The sequence below is a fragment of the Hemitrygon akajei genome, chromosome 13 (assembly GCF_048418815.1).
Source record: "Hemitrygon akajei chromosome 13, sHemAka1.3, whole genome shotgun sequence".
NCBI classification, from domain to species: domain Eukaryota; kingdom Metazoa; phylum Chordata; class Chondrichthyes; order Myliobatiformes; family Dasyatidae; genus Hemitrygon; species Hemitrygon akajei.
In genome coordinates, this window is record NC_133136.1 from 58,155,886 (window position 1) to 58,183,775 (window position 27,890).

The window sequence follows — 27,890 nt, forward strand, 5'->3', positions numbered from 1 at the left end:
TTTGGAAACATATTCAACAATGGTTAACAACTTAATGTTGGTTTCAAGGAAAACTGTAGAAACTCTCTAAGGCACTGTCTAAAATTTCTTTCACTGTTGTGCTCAATAAATTAAACAATTAACTAAAAGTGAGTTAGACAATGATTAACTGACAACAATTCAAGTTTGCAGGCTAATATTTATCACTAAAACAATATCACAAAAATTGAATATAATATAAGCTACCCTATTCACACTGCGGGACATTGTAGATAAATTAGTTTCAATGTTACACTATATTGTAATAATGACCAAACTTCAGTTCAATCTTCACAGAGCTATTTTGTACATTATTTTATGATGTGTAATCATTTGATATTAGTTTTCCTATTCATATTTTACCTACTACCTGGGCTCATAACATGCATTTGATGTCTTTGTTTACACCCCTGCAGTGGAAAATCAAAATCAAAATGTAAATGGATTGGTGATGCTAATATAAGAACAGGAGATTAAGTCATAACGTTCTGTATTAGTTAGTGGGCAGAGTCTGATAATCAGCTGAAGTGGTTGTACTTGCTCAGGCTGTATATTGAAGAACATGTTGGTGAAGATGCGGCTCAGAAGATTTACTGATCTTTTGTTGTAATTACTGATGATAGCTTCATTTTTGTGCTGTTTTCAACATGCTTGAGGATTGTTGCTGCAGTTGAATGAAGGCAGTATCTCAGGTTTACTACTGACAGCCTTGCCTGCTTACTTGGATCTAACATAAATGTAGACACCTTGTGTGCGTCCAGAGGTCCATCTCATTGTGGTAGGTTTTTCTTTGCTTCGTGGCATAAATAGGCACATTTAGATTTTTTTTTGTAAGTATACTGGAAGCTTACAGTATATGATGAGATTGGAGATTTTCTGTACCCCAGCTTTTAATTCAGCATATTGCAGCTTGCAAAAATTCTTTGGCTTTTGTTAAATCATTGTTACTGGGTTTTAATGTGAAATTCTACTTGGTTGGTCTATATATTCTAGCATCTCTGAGCAAAATATGGCTATAGTGCTGCTGGGAGAGCTATGATACTTTTTTCTGCTTCAGTGCTCAGTGCTGTTGTCAAGATTTAAGTACATAATTACACTATAATAATAAGGGTGACAGTGCTGTATAATTACTGCAAACTTATATAATTAGAAAACTAAATTAAAACCAAACAGACTTAATGTTAATTTTACATAGATTCTTTTACTACAGTGTCAATTACTTTTGGATCTCTCCTCTATTTAGTACATAGATAGATAGATAGATAGATAGATAGATAGATAGATACTTTATTCATCCCCATGGGGAAATTCAACTTTTTTTTCCAATGTCAAACTATGTTTCCATACAACATAGTTCTGCATTTTCTAACACTGTTCCCTGAAGATGGCAAATAAAATTTATATACCTGTAAGCTTGGCTGTTGGTTAGAGAAAGGGCACTATTCTTGTTAAAGTATATGTTAGTGTATCCTCAAACTTGCTTTAGATTTTATGACAGCTTTAGTTCTTCTTCTGTTAGGACAACAGTCCGCGATTAGGCTGCATTAGCAATAATCAGATAACAAATGAAATATTGCAAGCCATGCACAATGTATAGGGGAAATACTAGGGTTTCTTAGAGATACATATATCTGGAGAATTGAATATCCATTGGCAGCCCAGAAGAAGGCTTGGAATATTTATCAACTGTGGTTATTTGGTTGTATGGAATTTGGCTTGAGGTTATACAAAGAAGTGGAGAAGAGAAAAGAAAGAGACACAATAAAAACAATCACACAGTGAAAATCATCTGGGAAGTAGTTATAAAGAAGATGAATAATCAAGGCATGTAATTAACCAATAAATTAACAAAGACTAGGTAACAAGAAAGGAAAAAGAATGACTCTGTATCTTTGATTTTCAGTCAAACTGATTTAAAAATCTGCAAAAAAAGGACTAAAATGACATCTAAGGATTAGTACAAAGGGAAAGTAGGTAACTGTAACAAAGTGGGTACAATGGAACAGTGAAACACAAAGACCACCGTAGGTGAACAAGCCATGAGTAAAAAAATACCAGATCAGAACTGAGTATGTCTTTGGAGGAGGTAATAAAAGTTAAACTTTAAATTAATGAAACAGAAGAATAACTTGATACACAACATTAAATGTGATGGAACACATGTAGAATGCTGGAGGAACTCAGCAGGCCAGGCAGCATCTATGGAAAAGAGTAAACAGTTGACTCAAGTCCTGATGAAGGTTCTTGGGTCGAAATGTCAAATGTTTACTCTTTTCCATAGTTGCTGCCTGGTCTGCCTGCTCCTCCAGCATTCTATGCATGCTGCTTTGGATTTCCAGCATCCGCAGATTTTTTTGTATTAAGTGTAATGTTCTTTACAATCCAGAGTGAAGACATATTTTAGAGTAGAATAGGGGAATTTTCTCTGGATCTGACCCTCATAAAATTGTGGAATATATGAATTCAAAACTGTCAAAGAATATTGCTTGTTTTAGCACTGCTATTATTTACCTTGAAGATAATGAAATTCTTCAAATACCTTCTTAGGAATCTCAGAAAGCAATTGGAAGCAGAAAAACACAATTAGAAAGATATCAGGCTTCGCCATCTTGAGTAATATAAGAACAAAATATTATTCTGTTCTTAGTTATTCTTCTGTGTTAATATTTTTCAGAAAACCTTTTCATACCAACTAATCAGGTGTACATTGTGAAAGCAATTCAAGTGCAATAACATAATATTTGAATACATTGAGTTAATGTCACTGATAATTTCACTCTATCATATAAACTTATGTGTACAGTACTGAGTAAAAGTCTTAGGGCTCCCAGATTTTTGTATGGTTTTAGATGGTATAGCCTCCACAGAGTCCTGATCTCAGCATCATTGATGCTCTCTGGGATGACCTGGAGAGACAGAAGCAACCAAGACAGCCATTGTCTGCAGAAGAACTGTGGCAAGTTCTCCAAGATGCTTGGAACAATCTACAAGCCAATTTTCTTATAGAACTGCACCAGAGTCTGCATAAACGAATTGATGCAGTTTTAAAGGCAAAGTGTGGTCACACCAAATATTGGTTTGATTTTTTTTTACTATTTACTGCTATTTATAGTAAACTAGTTGATTTTAGCAATGTTTCATTACTTTTGAAAGCATCTTCAGTTTACAGAGTTTTTTACGTGTATCTAAGACTTTTGTACAAATAATAATTATTTGTACATTACACATTATTAATCCTGAAGTTGGTGAGTTGTGGATGTGATTTAATTGTTCATCTGATTACTTAATGCTTTTGTTATAAAAGATAGAATTTAGTTATAAAGCACTCTTTCTCTTCATTCAGTTACAGTCAATATTGTGAAGTAACAAGCATCTAAATAGATTAATAAATCTTTCATTAATTTGAAATGTTCATGCACATTCTACAATGTTTTAGAAGAATGTTCACAGCTAATTCATTCCCAGATTTTCTTAGTTTATATTTGGATTAGATAAAACTATGTGGCTGCCAAACCAATTAATACACTGGGCAACCTGTGATTTTAATTCCTAAGAGCAGAGCATGAGAATGAGGTCCTATTGTCACATTGCATTAGTAGCTATACATGACATTCAGAGGCAGTTACCAAATTAATTCATCAATAGAGTGACCCACTTCTCAATGTGAAGATTAGACAGATGATACCGCCTACAAAGTGTATCAATATAGTTGCTTAAACTTGTAACTCTTGCCTGCCTATGTCTGTACGATTACCAACTGGAGGATAGCAGAACTACTGGTTCTGCCTCAACTCAAATATTGAGTTGTAGGACTAAAAGAAAAGCTTTCAATGGATAGTTCTAGTAAAATTGGTGTGTCAGTGATATTTAAAAGGATGAAAAACAACTAATCATGATATCAGAAAGAGAAGAAGTAAATCTGGGCAATTTCATAAAGGATCCATTGTAGTATTGGACAGCATCAAAAGGGAAAGAAATGACAAGGAAGGAACCCCAAGATCTAACCATAGGCTTGTGTGAAAGCAATATAAAGTTTCAGAGTCCTGAGTATTGAAATGGAGGTGGTTCATATACAGTACCTGCAACTATATGAAATCAGGTTTCAAGCCATAGCTGACTGCTGCTGTCCAACCCATCACTTAGCTTACACATGCAGTCATGTGATGAAATCAGATGAAGCCAATCTGAAATCCTTATCACCAAGAAGATGACCTGACCTTATACAGCTGATGACAACTTGTTGGATGTGACCATTTAGTCAATGCCATCCATTGATAAACATGTATACTCCCATGCGGCAATGTCACTGAATATATGATGCATTATGCTTAGAATATCACTTTGAATAAAAACGATTATGGGTATGCCGAGATAAACATATCTCGGGTCTGCTATCTCAGCCTTCCTTGATCAGGAGCCAGAAGCCACACCAATTATCTTTTGATGAAAGGTAAAGCTCATCTTGTTCTGCAAGCATTGACATGGCGATAGTGATGGTTCATTCAAGGCATCTCTCATGGAGGCCTTGCACTGGTTAATTTACTTTCAAATTTCAACATCAAGGAATGTTCATTGGAAAGTTATGGAGATAAAAATATTACAAGAATTGACATTTGATGTTGCATTGTAAGCAAAAAATGAACAATATGGAGCAGTTTGAAATATACTTAACATTTTTGAATTGTTTAAACTGCCTACTAAACACAATGCCATCTCATAATGATACAGTTATTAAAAGCTGGCATGTACTGTAAACAATGTTCAGAAAGACACTGAACATTGTAGATAAAAAAAGACTGCAGACATTGAAATCTAGGAAAGAAAAAAAGAATGCTGGAAAAAGTTTTTTTTTTAAATCAGTAGGTCAAGCAGCGTCTGTGGAAGCTGATTCAGGTTGAGACCTGCATCATTGAGAGAGATCAAGAAAGATTGTAGTACAGAGAAAAATGAAGGGGTTGGTGGGAGGAGGGGATGTAACATTGGACGCTGGCTGATGATAGCTGGATCCAGATGGGGAAGGAATTTTAAGCAGATGGAACTCAGGTGTGGAGAGGGGATGGGAATGTTGATCAAGACAGAGGAAGACTAGGTGGACAGGTTGAGGTTTGGGAGGGGAGCACTAGAGGTGCAGGTTACCTGAGATTAGAAAATTCAGTATTCATACCATTGAGTTGTAAGGCACCCAAGCAAAGTATGAGGATTTGTTCTTCCAATTTACACATGGCTACTCTATAGCAATGGCCTTATTTCAAGCCTATTCATTTCCAGAGACAGACTTGCCTCTGACATCTTCCTCTGCTTCCCACATTCAACTACTCCTCCTCCTACCCTGGTTCTTCTAATGATACCATCCATTTTTCTCAATTTCTCTGTCTCAGCCACATCTGTTCTCAAAACAAAGTCTTGTGATCTATGGCTTCTAAACTAACTCCCTTCCAGAGTGTGGTTTCTACTCTGCCATTGTTGAAACTCTCACATGCGTTTACTTCATTTCCTGTATGTCTGCTCGGAATCCCTAACACTTCACCTCAGGCAGACCAGGAATTAGTCCTCACTTTTCATCCCACCAATCTCTGCATCCAGCACTTCATTCTTGCTAATTTCACTAACTCCAACACATCCCAAGCACATCTCCTTCACCCCCTTTCTGCTTTCTTTGGAACTCCATGATCTGCTCATCCCTCCCCATGCATTACTCCCAATACTCAGGCACTTTCCCATTTAATTGAAGGAGATGTCCCTCCACCTTCTCCTTCACCACTATTCTGGGATCTAAACAGATCTTCCATGTGAGGCAGAGATCTGCCTGCACCTCTGCCAACTTGGTCTACTACATTTAGGGCTCACAACATGGTGAAACAAAGCATAGATGAGGCCATTGTCTATTGGAGCATTTGTGCTCTGTGCACAATGGTGAGTTTGAATTTCCAACTATGTGATATTTTAACTCTCTTTCCCATTCCCATACTGACGTCTATTCTCAGCATCCTCCAAAGCCACGGAGAGGCAAATCGCAAATTGGAGTAACATCTTATATTCTATGGGCATATTCCAAGAGAGGCTTCATTCTGTTCATAAACTGGTAAGCAATTGGAAAAAAAACTGTGGCAGATTGTATGTAATGTAGAAGAATGGAAAAATATTATTTGTTGTAATTAATAAAAAAGAATAGATTTTTAAAGGCAAGAGTCTAGCAAATGTTAGCAGGCTTTATACATGACTCTCAAAATATTAACAGATAGGGACAGCACAATTTTAAAGACAAGTGCTATTCTAGTCATTCCTGCAAGGGGGCTGGTGATTGGGGAAAACTTGCTGCTATTATAATGAGTCTTAATGAGTACATACTCGGAGATTGTGCTCAGTTTTGCTCTCTGTAAGTAAAGACATTTTTTGTTGCCTTAGGGGTGCAAATAAGACTCATTACACAATCCCTTGAAAGGTTCCTTTGTAGGAGATATTGACTTAAATTCACTAGAATTTTGAGAATGTAAAGTGTCTTGAAATTTATAATATCCTCTTGAGAGCTTGAAAAGTTAAATACTGCAAGACTGTTTCCTTACTTAGAGACTTTAGTATAAAATTTTATAGTCAATTAAAGGATTGGCTATTTAAGAGAAGGAATTTATTTCCTCAGATAAAAATGAATTTTTGAAATATTTTAATCCATGGATTTAGATTTATAAATGCACTAGATGGAAATATCACTTGTTCAGCCATGATAGTTCCAAACAGTGGTCCAAATAACCTAATCTGACATTGCTTATTTTTATAGATTGTCTGGCCCCACAGACAATGCCCTGAATATCAATTTATTCAACTGCCATTTAATAAGGACAGTCTAATTGTAAAATCCATATTATCCTTTCTTTTAATCAATATTCAGAACAAATGCAGCATTTTAATTTTGGTATTATATCAAAGCACTACTTTATAGATTTAAACAATGGTCTATTTAATCGCTCACCTACGCTTCAGATCTGCTACCGAAAGGATGGGTGATTATTGATCATATTACAATAAAATCTTTAATGGTCCCACTAAAATTAATTTGAAAATTGATACAATTGAGAGTCTATCATTAAAATTGATATTACATAAAACAATAACGTATATTCTTCCATTCTTGCAAGAATGACTAATTGATGGGTAAAGCTGTGCAAATTTCTATTTTGCCAAACTGCCCTTAAATCATCAATCCAGGATAAAGATAGTACACTGGCAGATGTGATGATATTCATTAACTGTCCTGTACTGGCTGGTTTGAAGTATTTCAGCCATTGCTCAAAAACCTTCTTCATTTTATATACTGAAGCTTGAGATGTGCACACTTTTTTTTATTATTCTTCCAGGAAAGAGCTAGAGATAAAAAATACAATAAAAGTAATGTCTGTTGTTGATCAAAAAGATTGTAGTTAGGTTGTAAACATTTCAGATACTTTTATTTATTTATTTTCAATTTATATGCTTCCGTAAGGGTGGTGACTTAACTATTTGCATTTATTAAATGTATCATAACATAGTAGGATCTGACAATTCACTTCACAGAAAAGGAATGTCAAAGAACAATTGGCAATGAGATTCATAAGGAGATAATGGTACAGATCCTTCTAAACAAAGTCACTACCACGATTGCTTAGTAACCCACTGACATATTTACTTTGATGTGAAGAGCCAATTTCACTCAAAGGCATCCTGAACTTCAGTAATATAGTGCCAGACACAATTAAAACCTATAAACTTATTCTAGACAGGATCACAAAACTAAAGTATATATTTAGGTATTTTGTTGTGTAATTTGAGTTTACTGATCATCATTTTATAATCTATTCTAAAGAATGTAACCATTAGGTTAAGTATCTCTTTCTCTCTTTCTCCTTCTCCCTCCCTCCTTCCCTCCCTGCCTCTCTCTCCCCCCTCTAATTCTCTCTCCCTCTCACTCACTCATCTCCAGCATTTTTAACTTTTGACTTTTGTAAGTAAAAGATGTACTCTACTCTTGAAGATAGAACTTCCAAAGCCTGTAGATCTATAGGAACTACAAAATATTTCTCTGCAAGGGGTATTTCCTGAAGTGAATATAGCATAAAGTCACAGTGAAATTGCAGGAAATGAACCTAGCCACTTAAGAGAATGCTGCACTTATCAAGACTGATTAACCCATTATAAATATTCTTAATATATTTGCATGATGCATAATTATTGTAATTTTCCAAAGTATTTTTCTGGCTTCATGCTCTGTGCAGAGTACCCAGGAAATTCTGCTACAAAACTCTGGTGTTTCCAGCATCCAATTTTCCATAATTTAAAAAAATGGAATTAAAATAATTCTCATTATATACATGTGCCATGGTGGTTACCTTCCTGCTAAATTGTAAGATATCCTCCTGCATTGTTTAACCTTAGTTGGAACTACTTGTTTATCCAGTTAAGAATGGCTTCAATCTATAATGTCCTCTCTGCATTAAACTTTTGTTCTTTTGGCAAGATTTTATGTCAGTCAATTTTAAAAGCAGATTAACACAACCAGTGTCAATGATGCTGCTTCTGTGCACCATCCCCCCTTCTCCTAGAATCCATTTCAGCAATTGCCAAGAAAATGTCAAATAAAATTTCGGAATGAAAGTCTGTCCATAAATCTTTAAGCAATTGAGAAAATGATGGTGCTAAAATGTGGGATAGAAATTTATCATCCTTAACGTGCATTAAAAGCATACATGGTACTTTACTCCCAGATTTCATACCATCAAAAACAATGGTCTCACATTTTGTTCAAGACATTAAACTAATGTCGTCATTCTGTCAAAAAGCTCAATCAAAATTCACACCTAGCAATCCAGTGTGCCAATATGTCTTAGTACTACTGCAAATCTCACACACACACACACACACACACACACACACACACACACACACACACACACACACACACACACACACACACACACACACACACACACACACACACACACACACACACACACACACACACACACACACACACACACACACACACACACACACACACACACACACACACACACTTTAGCCAGGCCAGCTACGTCACTGAAAATAATGGCACAACACTCGTTGATACATTCCTCTCCCTCACAGAATAAAAAAGATATTAAAGGATACAACAGAATGAAAGAAGCAGTTGCAACTAGAGTGAGAAAAACAGAAATGCTGGAAACACTCGACAGGTTTGGCAGCACCCTGACCTGCTCTTCTATCATTTTCTGCTTTTGTTTCAGAATTCCAACATCAGAAGCTTTTTTAAAAAACTTTCACTCAGACATTGGACAGCATCCACTTATGCCACAATGAAAATTGCAATGTTGGCCTTCATTTGCTGTATTATGCTTGGATTTGATCATTTTAATATTTTGACAATTTTCTTTTGATAGGAGTAGTCAATTCAGCCCATCAAATTCATGCCAATTCTTAGAGCATTCCTATCTGTATTAAAGTCCCACATAATAGTCCTATCAACTATTCTTTCTCACAGACCTACCACATTCAACTTCCTCCCTTGTCACTGTCCTGGTCCAAAATAAAATGGCTTTCTTTCTTTATACATAATGCAGGGGCTTGCAACAGGGGCTGTTAAATACATTGTCAGCATGCAGTAATCATATGTCATCTAGTAGCTACTGTATGATTTCATGCAGATGTTTAAATGCAGATTACATAGCTGATGGCCCTAGACTGAAGGCATCATGACTATTCCCCAGAGATCAAGCTGCATAATCTGCTGACTTGATAGCCATTGGAAAGGCAATCCTTGCATCAAATGACAGATTCCAATGAGAAAATCCATTGTCATCAACAGAACCTCCCATTCTCATGACCACTACCATCCTAGAGGACAGAAGGTGCTTGGAATCACCACCACTTATGAATAATCCTCCAAGAAAACTAGTCTGTCTTAAAAAAAAGTACATTAACACATCATTGTTAGATACATAAAAGGCAGACTTCAGTCCATGCTAACCTATTTCAATCCCATTTACTGTTGGTCCATTGACATCTATGCATCAGTACTTCATTTGCTTGTCTAAATACCCTTATGAGTGAGAGTATCTGACTTGAACACCCACTAAGCACTATGTTCTAGATTACAACCATTTCTGACTGAAGAAATTCTTCTTCAGATACCCCCCAAATCTCCTACCGCTTACCCTAAATCTATGCCCTCTAATTTTAGATACCTTTGCTATGGGGAAAAAATCCTCCTATCTACCCTATCTATGCACCTCATAATTTTGCGTATCTTTATCAGGTCTCCCCTCAGCCTCCTCTGCTCCAAAGAAAACGAACACTGCCTATCTAGTCTCTTCTCATAACCAAAAAGTTCCTTCTCAGGCAACATTCTGTAAACAGACACGTAACCTCGATACTATTTATGAGCCAATGCAGGCAAAATTCCACACCACAACGCATAGCGTTCACCACACAACCAATCAGCAACAAGATCCCCTCCCTACATCACAACTGAGCTTCCATAATGATGGCCAATCAGCTGACTGATAAGTATATAAAGGCCAAACATTTGGAGGACACACTGCAAATTAACAGTGCATTGATGATGTCTCCTCGAATCAAGCTGAGACATTTGCAAATGAATTGCCAAGATCGGAGAACAGCTCAACCCAACCATCAACAATCTGAGCTACACATTTTCCAAATTACTTCCATCCTGGTGAAACTCCTCTGCACTCACTCCAGTATAATAGTGTCCTTCCTGTAGAATGGCATCCAGAACTGTACCAGTATTCTAGTTGTAGTTGAACCAATGTTTAGGAAGTTGTACTAGGATCTCACTGTTTTTACATTAGTTTTTTGCGGCTAATGAAGGTAGGTATCTTATAAGCCTACTTTACAATCTTCAGGAATCCTAGAACTTGTACACTGAGGCCCTTCTATTCTTTAATAAGAGAATTCTCTTATTAAATATATTATAAATATAGATATGTTTTGTGTCAAATATTATGGCAGCTGTTACAGAGAGTGGGGAGATTGTTGAGAACTGCAATTAATTCACAATGGTTCAGATTACAATATGGTAACTTTTATTAAGTCCAGTTAATTTTACTGGGGTTAAACACTGCGAAAATGTCAAGGACAGTCTCCTTCACTTCACCTCTGGAATTCAGCTTTTTTAAAACCAATATTTAGACCCAAGGGTTAATGAACGCAACAGTCGAACATCCCTATTTGAACCCAAACTTAATATGTATTAGTAGGTTCTTGATAATTAAGTTTCATCATTATCAATTACACCTTTCAACATTTTGTTGATATTTGATTGTAGGCTGAGAGAGTAAATAACTGGATTGGATTTGTCTTGTACACTGTATACCTGAGCATTTTTCATTGTTAGGAAAATGTTATTATTGTAGCTATCAAGGAACATTGTGACTGGAGTTACAACAGATCCTGCATCTTTGACATGAAAGCTGGGATATTGCTGGAGCCCTTACCATTAGTTGAAATCATAAAATGATCTGATCCTTGATGTGACGTTGACTGAATTGAATACCCAAATTAAATTATACAGTAGCAAAGGGCTCAGAGGGAAGCTCAGGGTGAATAAATCTTCTTACTGGAGGAACCTACAGATTCTCCAAGTGTCATTGCATGCTGCAGATGAAATCAAACCGATGATAGGAAAGAATTATTTCAAGTTACGGTATCTTCCTGGGTAATAAATCTGGTAGATAATGGTTGTCATCTCTTTAACCCTGCCTTTCGGATTCGTGTGCTGAGCTCCAACATCTTTAAGGCCGGAAATGTTCATGCTTCCTCCTCCAACCATACATATTTAATTACGCACCACCCTACACTGTGAGATTTGGCAAAACTACAGAGTTCTGATCTAATCTATTGGCTGCATGAATAGATGGCTGACAGCATCATACTGCTTTTCCTGCCTGCACATGTAAATACCAATATTATAGCTTCGTTAGGTTTCTATGCATTCATCTACTTATGCCGAGATTCAGATAAGTGCAAGGGAAAATAATGAGGAACTCTCATTAATGCATCTCATTTAAGGGGGCTTGAATACCCTGAGTGACACATGGGGAAATATAACTAAAATACTGTCTCACATTATTTGTTGCCTTGATTTGTTTAGGAATTAATTTTGTTATCAAAATGACAGCTGAGATTAATACACATCGGACGTACCTATACGTTCCCAGGGTGTCAGTTCACCCTGCTGATGATGAGGTTGAAAAGATGGAGAATGGACAAAACAGGTAGGAAAGAACAACTTTATTTAAGATGTCTTCATGGATAATAAATTAGTATTAGGTACAGCATTGACCAAAAGTCACTTTGTTTGAATAATTCTGAATGTGGATGCCTAAAATCTAATTTGTATTCTTATTTTGCCTGTTATGGTGTTAGATCCATAAATGAAGGAGATGTTTTGAGAGTACAGGTTTACTTCTTTTTCTTTCCGACATTAAAATGTTAAATACATTCTTGGGAAATTAATGTGCATTTGCAAGTTCCCTAAACAAAGGCACCTAGGACGGCAAGGTCCTGTAAAAGTTCCACCTGCATTCCTGGATCAGAGTCTAGTGAAGTTAAAACTATAGCTGCCTTCAAAAGCCTGGTGACAAATTGGGATAACTTACATAGATTGACAGACCACAGCAAAGGTAGCTCTTGTTAAATTCTCAATTGATTTGTTTGCCTGCCTGAAAAGAAAGAGTTATGCCAAGCAGGAGACAGCACTCCTTTCTCCTCCTCAAACCTTACTCCACCTGAGTGCACTGCCCTCCACTCTCTCTACACCAATCCCAACCTTACCCCTCATCGTCGTGGCTATCCCTCGAGGTTGAGGATGATAGGCTTCACTCCGTTGATCCACAGAGTGAAGACGCCTGTGCGTGTATTTGTTTAACACATATTTGATGTTGCACTCCAAGCAGCACACGATAATTCACAAATCAACCAACTGATTCCAATGGCATGGAAACCACGATGATTGGAGCTGATGGATTTCTTGCAGCCTTCATCCTCCTTCACAGCCATTGAGTTCGAAGTAACTTTGTCCGCCTGTTCCACCGTTGAGGTCTTGGTTGGATTGTTCTTTGTCAGGGACCTCACCCTCAACCTTAGCACCATCGATGACCCTACCAGGAGCATAGCTCCAGACGGCATCAGTCTCAGGATCTCAGAACCACACAAGCTTCTCCACCACGACAAGGTGACAATTCACGGAGAACATTATCATCAAGCCTGCAGACTAAGTGGGTGCTCTTGCAGTGTGGTGGATTGACCTCTGCCTTGCAGAGGTGAAGTGGCAATTCTCAGACACCCCCTCATACCTACCCCTTGAAGAGGACCCCATTCTGGACTATTTGAAAACTGTCTCCGACACCATGGCAAGGCAGAGCTGAAGGCAGTGTGTAATCAAGAAAATAACTTCCGTTTACACTGTAGGGGGGTGCTGGAGACAGGAGGGATGGGAATAAGAGAAGGATGTGAAACGCACCCAATAACTGAGGAACAATGACTTTACAAACTTCAAAGTGTCATTAGTTATCAGCTTGCAGCTTATATTGATTTTTAACACCTCTATTATGAATGGCGATTGATCTTGCAGGTAAGGAATTAAAACATATACAATTTACCAGCGGTCAACATCCAGAACTGAGATGCCAATTCCATTTAAAAATTTTGATTTGTTTTCAGTCCTGGCTTCAGAACAGTGTGGTGACAGGGGCCATAGTGTTCTCCTAAGGTCCATGTAAATAAAATATGTTTAAGTTGTAAGAATGTCTGTGTTCTGGCCCAGTTATTTTATTTAATTATTGGTGACAACACTTTTGATCTCCACCCAAAGTTGAATTCACCTGATATCGGCTCATTGGCCACTCTCCAATCTGTCGGACTTTCATTCCAGCTGATTGGTTGGCTAACAGGTGAGAAAGCTGTTGGAAGGGTTGAAACATGGTTTCAACAGACCTGGGGAAAACATTGGCATTTTCTTTCAGAATTCCCCTGCCACTTCTGGACTTTTCTTGGTGCTGAATTATTATATGGCCCTGTGTTTTTTTTAAGTTTCTAATTTTATTTTGTTTTGAAGTACTGTGTATTTAGAATTAATTGATATTCTGGTCTATCAGTGATAATCCAGCAATGGAGGGTATAAAATGGCCAGGACCAGAATATGCCTGGTGTGTAGAAGGGGACTTCCTAGTGACACCCAACATCACTCCCCACCCCCACAAGCTCACTGGCGGTGGGGGTGGGGGGGGGTGGGGGTGAAACCCAGTGAAGCCTACATGTCAATAGGAGTTGTTATTGTGGAAAACATAGACTCTATATGCTAAAACCTACTTTTACTTTAGCATAATAATATCCAGTAAACACCTAAATGTTGTTGCACAGAGTTAAAATCAAGAGTACCATCCTTCAATCAAGCACATTAGAACTCACTATTGGGACCCCAGACAAGGTCCAGGTCGGTACTGGCTTCTCTAGAGGTGGGAAAGCCATGTGCTGTTAGAATGCACCTGACTACATAATCATTGGTGCAAGTGTATGTAGTCCCATATATTGCACAAGGCAAATCTTCAGTTCTGGTGCTTTCCCAGACTCAATCCCCTCACTTAGGGATTCAGCCATTTAAATTCAGGCCCTGTAAATTTTGGATTAAATACATTGTTTGACTTACAATTAAATCTGCCTAATTATTTGATTATTTTGGTTCTTAACTAATTTCTGTCTACAGAAGCAATGAGAAAACATGACTGGCATCCCAGGCATTCTCTGTGATTCACAGGAGTTTGTTTTATGCTCCAGATTCCAGGATCAACAGACTACTGTGTCTGTAGATTTTCTGTCCTTTGTGCAGTGGAACCTCTTAGTTTCCATGGTTTTGGAAGCCACTGACTTGCCATGAGCTTAAGGGCCAAGTGTTGGAAAAACTTTGAAAGGTATCAGGCAGTGCTCAAAATACCACACCCCTGCAATCTGAAATTGAGTTCCTTATCTAACTAATCATGAATTTATCAGACTCTTTGACAAAGGCTATTTCACATATTATGCAACAGAGCAATTATCTATATACGAATCAACTTGGGGAATAGATTAATATTTACAATACTGTTTCTCAGAGCAATAAAACAGCTGAATAACTAAATGATTATATGATTAACTAAATTTGTGATTCATAATCATATAACTTCCATGGGCACCATCGTTCAACTGTGCACTCCACTACCCAATAGATGTTCAGGAATTCCAGGCCAATTGCATCCAATGGAAAATTTGCTATGTCCCAAACATAACAGAAAGATGAAGTGACAGACTGATTTACCAAAGTGTATAATCTCTGTTCCATAAGATTTAATTGATATCCTTAACATGCCATTTTTGCATTTTAGTAAGTTAGTGTGGGCTGTGTAATATTCATCTCATGCAAAATTATTTTGGAAAAGCATCTACTCAAAAATCCTCACAATTATCCATTTATAAATTAATAATTTTTGTTTAAGTCAATTAAATTTCTAACCTGTTTGCTTTCCCTTAGGAACCAAGCCATTGCTTCTGATTTGGAGATGTCCAACATAAACAACTGTAACAACAATGATGAGTAAGTATTTGGTTGGATTTCTGAAATGTTGAACATAGCAGAGAATAATCATTTCATCATCATTTGTTTTATCTGAATCTTTAAAAGCTACACAAATTTTATTTATGACACAATAGTGGCATTCTCCTCTGTATCAGAAGATTATGGATTCAAACCCCATTTGTGAACATAATCTGGACTAGCGCTTCATATAAGTACTGAAGGAATGCTGCCTCAGTGCTCATTCATATACAATGTTATGACTGTCTGCCCTTTCAGATAGAGATAATTTCTTCTTGTTTATCAGCTAATTCTTCAACCAGCACATGCTACATATGATGTTATTTATTTAAACTTTACGTGTTTCAGAGAGAACATAGATTGGTTATCACTTCACAACAGTGACTACATTTCAGAAGTACTTTTTAACCATATTGAGTTATGCTGAACTTGTGAAAAGGACTATATAAATCCTGTTTTACTGTTTCTTCCAACGTCCTTCAAAATGGAAAAAAGTAACACTTTGTGAACAAACTCAATAATGGTGAGCGATTGGATTATAAATGTCAATTATACATACAGAATAATATTTTTTTATTTTTAGAGAAAAAGGAAAGAAGAAAGAATCCAAAAAGAATAAGAAAGAAAATAAAGGGTGAGTGAACAATAGCTCATAATATTTAGCACAGTTTCTGTTGAAACCATTTCTTTCATTGTATGTGCTTAATATCACTTCATTTTACAGTAAATCAGATGGCAAAAAAGAGAAGAAAAGGGACAAAGAAAAGAAAAAGGACAAAGAGAAGAATAAAACAAAAGAGGAAGAAAAGGGGAAGGAAGAGAAGAAAGATGACAAAAAAGATGACAAGAAAGATGACAAGAAAGGCAAGATTGAGTAAGTGTCCTTGAATTTTAAGTTTGTATCTTGCTCAATCTGTGGGTTTATAATTCATGAACATGCTTTTATTTATGATTATGAATGAAGAGATTAAAGGGAAACTGTACCATATAGCCTACTGTATAATATGGACTAGTTTATGGCGTAGTAACATGTTATTGAGCATGCGCTATAAGGCACATATTGATCTGAATATACGTGTTCAGTTCGGGTTCCATAAGTAAAAAGCCTTGTTAACTTAGCTCCAGTCTCTAATATTTTTATTTTCAGTTCTGTTGTGTAACCTGGCCACATACACAACAGAAACGATAACATTTAATGCCTAAAGAACTTTAAGTCTGTAATCCCTGCTTAGTGGTATGGCTGTATAGTGGTTAAATTAATGGATTAGTAACTTATTTATTTTTATTTTTAATTATTTAATGATACAGCCTGGTAGAGGCCCTCCTGGCCCTTCAAGATGCACTGCCTAGCAACCCACTAATTTAACTCTAGCCTAATCATGGGACAATTTACAATGACCAATTAACTGCTAACTGGTACATCTTTGAACTGTGAAAGGAAACCAGAGAATGCGGAAGATACCCATGGCCACATGGGAATGAACCTTCAAAATTGCTTACAGATGACATGAGAATTGAACTTTAAACTCTGACCCCCCCGAGCTGTAATAGTGCTGCAGTAACTGCCACGCTACCATGGCAACCCACTCTTCAAAAACTGAAGCTCTGGATCATGGATCCAGTCACAAAAGTCTAAATCTATCTATGGCAATTAGTAAACTTAAGTTCAAGTAATGGAATGATCTTTTTGATGCAAACTGGTATCAATAATAGTAACCACAAGCCCGCGGGAATGTCATGATTAGCTACTGCAAACCATCTACAAATTTGGATGTTTTCTAGTCAATACTTATTAATTTTAGACTCAATGGCACAGTTATCACCTTGAAACCTGTCAATTAAAATACATTTTTAGCAAATATTCTCCCTTGTTTCAAACATAGCTTTTTATAATGATGTTATCATGATAAAGACTTATGTACAATTGTGTTTAGATTGGCAAAACTGATACCCATTCTGGACCCGGCAGGAAACATGTATTACTACTGGCTCCTGATAATTACAATGCCAGTAATGTACAACTGGACCATGCTCATAGCAAGGTAGGTTGAGGCATAGAAATTTGTCAAACAACTTGTTGTGGCAAAGTGGTGGAGATAGTTGTGCGTGTAATAATGCTGAGTTTCATTTGGTACAGCCAAGATAAATGGAATACATAATCCTTAATGAGTGTAACAAAATGTTGGATGCAAATTGGTATCTATTATTTGTTTCTCATCTCAATGAGAATATTTATACAACAGGATAAGGGTAGCATACAGCATACCTATGCATTGTCTGGAAATAAACTCGCATATCATTCTCTCACCTCAGGACAGAAAGACATACTAAACTGTATTGTGCTGTAGGTTTTCCATGTTTCTATGAATAAAAGAAAATGATCAATAAACATGTAGGAAGAAAGCAGCTGGAAGCTCTATTTTCTTGTGCTCCTTGTCTATAACATTACACATTAGAAAGAAAACAGAAAACAAAGCAGGGAAGATAACACATTCAATTAATCAATTTGGTACTGAAGGGAATCATTGAAATTTATGGCATTAAATTTTATTAAACTTTTACCTTTGAAGAAAAAGGTCAATAGACAATAGACAATAGGTGCAGAAGTAGACCATTCGGCCCTTCGAGCCTGCACCGCCATTTTGAGATCATGGCTGATCAATTCCTATCAATACCCGGTTCCTGCCTTGTCCCCATGTCCCTTGATTCCCCTATCCATAAGATACCTAGCTCCATCTAGCTCCTTCTTGAAAGCATCCAGAGAATTGGCCTCCACTACCTTCCGAGGCAGTGCATTCCAGACCCCCACAACTCTCTGGGAGAAGAAGTTTTTCCTTAACTCTGTCCTAAATGACCTACCCCTTATTCTCAAACCATGCCCTCTAGTACTGGACTCTCCCAGCATCTGGAACATATTTCCTGCCTCTATCTTGTCCAATCCCTTAATAATCTTATATGTTTCAATCAGATCCCCTCTCAATCTCCTTAATTCCAGCGTGGACAAGCCCAGTCTCTCTAACCTCTCTGCGTAAGACAGTCCAGACATCCCAGGAATTAACCTCGTGAATCTACGCTGCACTTCCTCTACAGCCAGGATGTCCTTCCTTAACCCTGGAGACCAAAACTGTACACAATACTCCAGGTGTGGTCTCACCAGGGCTCTGTACAAATGCAAGAGGATTTCCTTGCTCTTGTACTCAATTCCCTTTGTAATAAAGGCCAACATTCTATTAGCCTTCTTCACTGCATGCTGCACTTGCTCATTCACCTTCAGTGACTGATGAACAAGGACACCGAGATCTCTTTGTATTACTCCCTTACCCAACTCTATACCATTCAGATAATAATCTGCCTTCCTGTTCTTACTCCCAAAGTGGATAACCTCACACTTATTCACATTAAACGCCATCTGCCAAGTATCTGCCCACTCACCCAGCCTGTCCAAGTCACCCTGAATTCTCCTAACATCCTCATCACATGTCACACTGCCACCCAGCTTAGTATCATCAGCAAATTTGCTGATGTTATTTTCTATGCCTTCATCCAAATCGTTAACATAAATTGTAAACAGCTGTGGTCCCAATACCGAGCCCTGTGGCACCCCACTAGTCACCACCTGCCATTCCGAGAAACACCCATTCACCGCTACCCTTTGCTTTCTATCTGCCAACCAGTTTTCTATCCATGTCAATGCCTTCCCCCCGATGCCCTGAGCTTTGATTTTACCCACCAATCTTCTATGTGGGACCTTATCAAATGCCTTCTGAAAATCAAGGTACACTACATCCACTGGATCTCCCCCGTCTAACTTTCTGGTTACATCCTCGAAAAACTCCAACAGATTAGTCAAGCATGATTTACCCTTGGTAAATCCATGCTGGCTCGGCCCAATCCTATCACTGCTATTTAAATATGCCACTATTTCATCCTTAATAATGGACTCTAGCATCTTTCGCACCACCGAGTCAGGCTGACAGGTCGATAGTTCTCTGTTTTCTCCCTCCCTCCTTTCTTAAAAAGTGGGATAACATTAGCCATTCTCCAATCCTCAGGAACTGATCCTGAATCTAAGGAACATTGGAAAATGATTACCAATGCATCCGCAATTTCCAGGGCCACCTCCTTTAGTACCCTAGGGTGCAGACCATCTGGACCTGGGGATTTGTCAGCCTTCAGTCCCATCAGTCTACTCATCACCGTTTCCTTCCTAATGTCAATCTGTTTCATTTCCTCTGTTACCCTATGTCCTTGTCCCATCCATACATCTGGGAGATTGCTTGTGTCTTCCTTAGTGAAAACAAATCTAAAGTACTCATTAAATTCTTCTGCCATTTCTCTGTTGCCCATAACAATTTCACCCAATTCATTCTTCAAGGGCCCAACATTGTTCTTAACTATCTTCTTTCTCTTCACATACCTAAAAAAGCTTTTGCTATCTTCCTTTATATTCCTGGCTAGCTTGCGTTAGTACCTCATTTTTTCTCCCCGTATTGTCTTTTTAGTTAAGTTCTGTTGTTCCTTAAAAACTTCCCAATCATCTGTCCTCCCACTCACCTTAGCTCTGTCATATTTCCTTTTTTTTAATGCTATGCAGTCTCTGACTTCCTTTGTCAACCACTGAGGCCCCTTTCCCCCCTTTGAATCCTTCCTTCTCTGGGGGATGAACTGATTTTGCACCTTGTGCATTATTCCCAAGAATACCTGCCATTGCTGTTCCACTGTCTTTTCTGCTAGGCTATCTGTCCAGTCAACTTTGGCCAGCTCCTCCCTCATGGCTCCATAGTTTCCCCTGTTCATCTGCAACACTGACACCTCCGAGCTGCCCTTATCCTTCTCAAATTGCAGATAAAAGCTTATCATATTGTGATCACTACCTCCTAATGGCTCCTTTACTGCGAGATCGCTTATCAAATCCTGTTCATTACATAACACTAAATCCAGAATAGTCTTGTCCCTGGTCGGCTCTCGTACAAGTTGTTCCAAGAATGCATCCCGTAGGCACTCTACAAACTCCCTATCCTGTGGTCCAGCACCAACCTGATTCTCCCAGTTCACCTGCATGTTGAAATCCCCCATAACTACTGCGACATTACCTTTGCCACATGCCAATGTTAACTCCCTATTCAACTTGCACCCAATATCCATGCTACTGTTTGGTGGCCTGTAGACAACACCCATTTGGGTCCTTTTGCCCTTACTGTTCCTCAGTTCTATCCACACAGACTCTACTTCTCCTGACCCTATGTCCCCCCTTGCAAAGGACTGAATCTCATTCCTCACCAACAGGGCCACCCCACCCCCTCTGCCCACATTTCTGTTCCTACGATAGCACGTATACCCTTGTACATTCATTTCCCAGGTCTGATCTCCCTGCAGCCATGTCTCCGTTATCCCAACAACATCATAGTTACCCATTCGCACCTGGGCTTCAAGCTCATCCGCCTTATTCCTGACACTTTGTGCATTCAGATATAGAATTTTTAACCCATTTCTCCTTTCTCTGTTTGAATCGCTGCCTATTGTGTTTAACCCAGCTCCCCAAACTCCCATCGAGCTATACACCCCTAGAATTTTGTTGTCCTTCCTACATTTACTTATTCTTTCAACACATTTAACTCCATGTTCCGTCAGACCATCCCTCTGTACACGAGTCCTCCTTATCACTTGTTCCGCCCCACCTTCCTCTACTACACACTTAATATTCCGGAACCGTGTAGTCCCCACCTGTCCTTTATTCTTCCTCTCGCTATCCTCTCTCACATTCTGGATCCCTGTCCCCTGCAAATTTAGTTTAAACCCCCCCTAAGAAGCTCTAGCAAACTTCCCTGCAAGAATGTTAGTACCGCTCCAGTTCAGGTGTAAACCGTCCCTTCGGAACAGATCCCACCTTCCCTGGAACAAGGCCCAATTATCTACAAACCTGAAGCCCTCCCTCCTACACCATCCTCTCAGCCACGTATTAATCTTTATAATCCTCCTGTTCCTTGCCTCACTCGCACGTGGCACAGGTAGCAATCCTGAGATTGTTACCCTGGAGGTCCTGCTCTTCAGCTTCGCACCTAACTCCCTGAACTCCCTACGCAGGACCCCCTCACTCATCCTACCCACGTCATTGGTCTCTACATGGACCGCAACATCTGGATTCTTGCCCTCCCTCTCGAGAATAACCTGCACCCGATTTGAGATGTCTCGGACCCCAGCACCAGGGAAGCAACATACTGTCCGAGACTCCCGATCTTCCCCACAAAATCTCCTATCCGCCCCCCTGACTATAAATCCCCTATCACTACCGCTCTCTTCTCTTCCCTCCTCCCCTTCCTAGTCACGGGTCCAACCTCAGTGCCAGAGACAGGACCACTGCAGCTTGTTCCTGGTAGGTCATCCCCACCAACAGTATCCAAAACGGTATACTTATTTTTGATGGGAACGGCCACAGGGGTGCTCTTCTCTCTCTGTCTGCTCCCCCTGCCTCTCTTGACTGTCACCCATTTGCCTACCTCCTGTCTTTTCGGTGTGACTACCTCCCGATAACTCTTATCTATCTCTGTCTCTGCCTCCCGAATGATCTGTAGTTCATCCAGCTCCTGCTCCAATTCCCTAACTCGGTCTGATAGGAGCTGCAGCTGGATGCACCTATTGCAGGTGTGGTCATCAGGAACAACTGTGTTGACCCTGACCTCCCACATACTGCATACGGAGCACACCACTGCTCTAACTGTCTCCCCCATTACCTGATCCCAGATTAGTCAGAATAAATGAAAAGCAGGCTTTTTGCCGAAGTCCTCTTGCGCCGAAGCCCGCGCTCACCGCTGACGTCACCTGCGCTTGCGCAGCTTTACCTTCCTCCTCAGGTACTGTCCAGGTAGGTCCGAGGGTCTCGGCCTACCTACAATGGGTGATCCTCCGATCTCCAGTCGTATGTCGATCACGAGCACTCCTTACTCCCGCTCCGCTGCTCGCACCGAGTGTCATAGGTTCAAGATGTGTTTCAAACTCTTGGATTCAGGGCAGGGAGAGAAGGAGGGATTAAATTTGACAGTTTTAAGTGATACTTGAAAGGGAGGGTGAATATCTTAGAATGCTTTTGTAGTTAGCGCATCTGGTCAATCTTTGGAATTCGTTATAAATAGCTTGCTGTTGATATGGAACAGGACTGCCATGATTGATTAACACAGGTAGTTGAATGGTTAGCAAAAAATTTTCACATGAATTGTTTTAGATATCCTACTGGGTAAATAAATACCTGTGTTGCTCAGCTACCTTAACCTGCTTGATAGAAAGATAATGGTGTAATCTGAGAACTTAAAGTTTGACAAATCATCCATTGCCTGTGCTAAGATTTGAAGGAGAAAGGTCTGTTATTGAAATATAATAATGAATATATTTAATTCCAAAATATTCACTGCTGATTCTTATGAATATGTTAACTTGTTTAAAAGTTTACCAGAAAAAGTGTGACCCAGTTTAATTTACTGAATGCAGTATTCTCAGTTTAAATAAGGCATGTTTCCACATTCCCTATTCAGAGCATGTTTTGAAGAACTTCAAGCAGATTACTTGCTCACATGGTTCATCCTTGATTACGTGTCAGATATCCTTTACATAATTGACATGTATTTCAGGACAAAAACAGGTGGGTCTATCTTTTATTATTTTGTGGGGTTATTTTTTATCTGCATGACGACAAATTTTAGTTGTTCTATTGGGCTGCAAAACAAAAAGCCTTAGTCTGAAAATCACTGTTACTACACCAGTCTCAAACCTGTCCCTTCCTTAGTACCAGAACATGTAAGACCCCGTTATCATCTTGTTTCAACCGTAAGTCTCATTTCAAGTTGATAACTGGCCTAAGTGGCCCTAACTAGTTGCTTGGGTAAATAATAGTCCTTAAAGTAATTATGTAGTGAAATGGACAACATTATTTTATTTAACATTTTTGTGTGGCCAATGAAAGCAAGTGTGTTTGATATGTTAAAAGTTTTGAAACTATCCTGAGATCCATGTGAATGAATGCATGGCCTAGTAACAAAGCTCTAATAACTGGATATTTTAGATTACAACAGAGAATTATTATAATTTTAATATACTTTGCTTCAGTCCTCTTTCCCTTATTTATAGATGTTAAATTTTAGATGTAGCATTGTTACACCTGTTCTGAAGATCCTTGCAGAAAATATTTTCTAATTACTTTAATACTTTCTATTCTCCTAACAGGTTATTTGGAACAAGGACTATTAGTCCGAGATGAAAAGAAACTCAGAGAAAAATATTTTGCTACACTACAGTTCAAACTAGATGCTTTCTCACTTATTCCAACTGACTTACTGTATTTCATCTTGGGGCTAGAATATCCCGAAATCAGATTAAATCGTTTGAGCAGGATTAGTCGAATGTTTGAGTTTGTGTCAAGAACTGAAACGAGGACAAACTACCCAAACATTTTTAGGATATCCAATCTTGTCATGTACATTGTAATTATCATCCATTGGAATGCTTGTGTATACTATTCAATTTCAAAAGCTATAGGATTTGGAGCGGACACATGGGTATATCCAAATATATCTATTCCTGAATTTTCTCGGCTTGCTAGGAAGTACGTATACAGTCTCTATTGGTCAACACTGACACTAACAACCATTGGTGAAACCCCTCCTCCTGTTCAGGATTCAGAATACTTTTTCGTGGTGGCCGATTTCTTGGTTGGAGTGTTGATTTTTGCTACCATTGTCGGTAACGTTGGTTCCATGATTTCCAACATGAATGCAGCTCGTGCAGAGTTTCAGTCAAGGATTGACTCCATCAAACAGTACATGCACTTCCGAAAAGTGAGCAAGGATTTGGAGAAGAGAGTTATCAAATGGTTTGACTACTTGTGGACAAACAAAAAAGCTGTAGATGAAAGAGAGGTCTTAAAGTACCTTCCTGATAAGCTAAGAGCAGAGATTGCCATCAATGTCCATTTGGATACACTGAAGAAAGTTCGCATCTTTGCAGATTGTGAAGCTGGTCTGCTGATTGAATTGGTATTGAAGCTAAGGCCACAAGTGTATAGCCCTGAAGATTATATATGTCGCAAAGGAGACATCGGTAGGGAGATGTACATCATCAAAGAAGGGAAGCTGGCAGTTGTTGCTGATGATGGAATTACTCAATTTGTGGTTCTGAGCGATGGCAGCTACTTTGGTGAAATTAGTATCCTAAATATCAAAGGCAGCAAAGCTGGAAATAGGAGAACAGCAAACATTAAGAGTATAGGCTACTCAGATTTGTTCTGTCTCTCAAAAGATGATCTCATGGAAGCCCTGACAGAATATCCAGATGCAAAAGCAATGCTGGAGGAAAAGGGGAGACAAATTCTAATGAAGGATGGTCTTTTGGATCTGGATGTTGCTCAGCTTGGAGCTGACCCAAAGGATATGGAGGAGAAAATAACCAGACTGGACATTGCAATTGATAACCTACAGACTAAATTTGCTAGGCTTCTGGCAGAATACAATGCTACACAACAGAAGCTGAAAGAAAGAGTGACAAAGATTGAGAACAAAATTAAACAATCAGGAATGCAGTTTGATTATTCAGGACTGATAGAAGTTGAAGCAAAGGATAAAGCTGAAGAGAGTTAAAAGAAGAATAGTGTTATCATGCAAATTAATATTACAATTTGGATAAGTTTTACATAACTGAAATACATCTCAGGAAGAAAGTCCACATAAAGATTAAATAACTTTATGAAGAAAAACATTTCAAAGTGTTTATGATAAATTTTATACAGAGTTCTACAACAGAAGCTATTCACAATAGCAGATGGTTTCAAAGAGCAACAGCACATATTTAAAGTGTTGGCCAAATGATAGAAGGGAGAATGTGAGGAAGAACATTTATGCACAGAGTGAAGCTGTGAAATGGAACTCATTACCGATAAGGATGTTGGGGGAGAAAAAGCTTTAATAAGCACCAATATGGAGTTGGATAGGCACTTAAATGAAAATAATTTGCAGGGTCTGGGTAAATATCAGCGTCTGAGGCTGAATGGCTTCCTTTGTGCTGTAAGAATTCTATGATGCTAGAAGTATTGATGCAATATAGATGACAACTCAGTACTGGGACGTTAATTTGAATTTAATTACATAATATTAATAGTGAGCTTTTGCTGTCACGGTAGAATGTCTTTTTCACTCCCAAAATTAATAAGGCTGTGTTGAGTATATATGCTAACAACGCATTTTTGCTGTAACCCATTCAGCATCTGTATGAACACACAACATTCTTGTATTTACATAGAAATTAATTCTGTCTTCCAAATATCCCAAGGGTTACTTTTAAAGAGCAATCACAGTATTTATGTACTGTAGCGACACACACAAATGCTGGAGGAACTCAGCAGGTCAGGCAACATCTATGGAAATGAATGAACAGTCAACATTTCAGGCCGAGACCCTTCTTCAGGAAAGGAAAGGAAGGAGGAAGACACCAGAATAAAAAGGTGGAAGGAGGGGAAAAGGATAGCTAGAAGGTGATAGGTGAAGTCAGATGCGTGGGAAAAGGGCAGAAGAGGAAGGCATCTGATAGGAGAGTGGACCATAGGTGAAAGGGAAGGAGGTGACAGGCAGGTGAGAAGAGGTAAGAGGCCAGAGTGGGGAATAGAAGAAGAGGGGAGGACGAGGGAATTTTTTTATAAACCAGAAGGTGAAATCGATATTCATGCCATCAGATTGGAGGCTACTCAGATGGAATACAAGGTGTTTCTCCTCCACCATGAAGATGGCCTTATCATTGCACATGTCGGAATGGGGATAGGAATTGGAATTAAAATGTTTGGCCACCAGGAAGGGTGGATGGAGCAGAGGTGCTTGATGAAGCTGTCCCCCAATATGGTTCTCACCGACGTAGAAGAGGCCGCATTAGGAGCACTGGACACAATAGGCAACTCCAGCAGATTCTCAAGTGAAGTATTAGCTCATCTGGAAAAACTGTTTGGGGTCTTGAATGGAGGTAAAGGAGGAGGTTGTGCAACTTCTTGAGTTGAGACCCTAGCATTATAGCAATATTTCAGAGCCACCATACATGGAGTTTACATGGTCATTGAAGATATGAGGGAAACTCACTTACATGGCAAGGTAGAGTCATAGAAAATTATAGCACAGAAACAGGCCCTTTGGCCCATCTAGTCTATGCCAAACCATTCAAACTGCTGAGTTCCATTTTCCACTTTAGTTCTCATCAGCTGAATGGCAATAGAAAATCCTAGTGAATTTTTGACAGAGTGGCTTGCGCAAGCCTCCCCATAACCCCCCCCCCCCCCCCCCACATTACCATTTTGGTTATGATACCATTCAAATGTTTGCAGCAGAACAGTAATGAAAATAAGAGTGCTGCCGGGAGCTACTTTCCACACTTCATAAGTGGTGCATGGGATTTCTGTCTATGTTAAGTCAGCAAAAGACTTCCAGCAGCCTTGATTATCAAGAGAACGGTTCACTCTTACCTCCATAGATACTTCCTAGGATAGGTCCTCCCCTGGCTACATACACCCAATTTAGACCAAAAGACCATAGAAAACACAGAAGCAGAACTACGTTATTTGGCCCATTGCATCTGCTGCACCATTTCATCATGGCTTATCCATTTCCCTCTCAGCACCAATTCTCCTGCCTCTTCCCCATAACCTTTCCTTCCCTGACTAATTGAACCCATCAACCTCCACCTCAACAGATCATTGTGTGTATTTAATTTATGTATTGCTGATCATTTGGGAAGCTGTTGAGATGGATGGTTTTACCAACTGTTGCGAGAATGCGAGCATCTTCCACCACCTGGGAATTCACTTCAGCCTGAGAAACAGAACACTGTTGTATCCTGGGAAGTACTGGTATCAAGCTGGAGACACAACAGGAAACTAGTTAAGCTATTATAGGATTTAGTGGCCTATAAATTTATAATAAATTACCCAATTGTGATACATTTTAAAGGAGTATGGTATTTCTAAAAAGTTGTCTAAAAGACAGACCATTTAAAAATAAGTAATAAACATTCCTAGTCTCAGCCTGATAATGGAAACTTGTAAATTCTTTGCTTTAGTTATATTTTGCTCTGTAAAGAAGCCCGATTATGTAACACTTTATTTGAGATGCAGCATGGAGCAGGCCTTTCTGGCCTAATGAACGATGACACCCAGCAACTCATCTATTTAACCCTAGCCTAATCACAGGACGGGTACATGGGGTGTCCAGGGAGGGGTAGCACTTCTGGTGAAGCG

General features: G+C 38.8%; 1 protein-coding gene across 2 annotated transcripts; it reads left to right on the forward strand.

Moving 5' to 3' along the window:
- Positions 1–560: 560 nt before the first annotated feature.
- cnga1b (cyclic nucleotide gated channel subunit alpha 1b) lies at positions 561–27,671 on the forward strand. 2 transcript variants are annotated; one of them, XM_073064705.1, is made up of 9 exons: positions 561–796; positions 6,003–6,100; positions 12,158–12,281; positions 15,572–15,634; positions 16,218–16,268; positions 16,359–16,508; positions 17,569–17,676; positions 23,161–23,267; positions 23,849–27,671. In XM_073064705.1, the coding sequence occupies exons 3-9, from the start codon at positions 12,178–12,180 to the stop codon at positions 25,255–25,257; spliced, it is 1,992 nt and encodes a 663-aa protein (XP_072920806.1). In that variant the 5' UTR covers positions 561–796; positions 6,003–6,100; positions 12,158–12,177; the 3' UTR covers positions 25,258–27,671. The 2 variants fall into 2 exon arrangements, with proteins under 2 accessions (XP_072920806.1, XP_072920807.1); XM_073064706.1 differs by lacking the exon at positions 6,003–6,100.
- The last annotated feature ends 219 nt before the right edge of the window (positions 27,672–27,890 follow it).

Excerpts from the sequence above, each read along its gene's own strand:
- cnga1b (XM_073064705.1), top strand. The coding sequence starts at position 12,178 with ATGACAGCTGAGATTAATACACATCGGACGTACCTATACGTTCCCAGG. Across the intron at positions 15,635-16,217 it reads AACTGTAACAACAATGATGA|AGAAAAAGGAAAGAAGAAAG; the intron begins GTAAGTATTTGG and ends TTTTATTTTTAG. Across the intron at positions 17,677-23,160 it reads TGGACCATGCTCATAGCAAG|AGCATGTTTTGAAGAACTTC; the intron begins GTAGGTTGAGGC and ends TTCCCTATTCAG.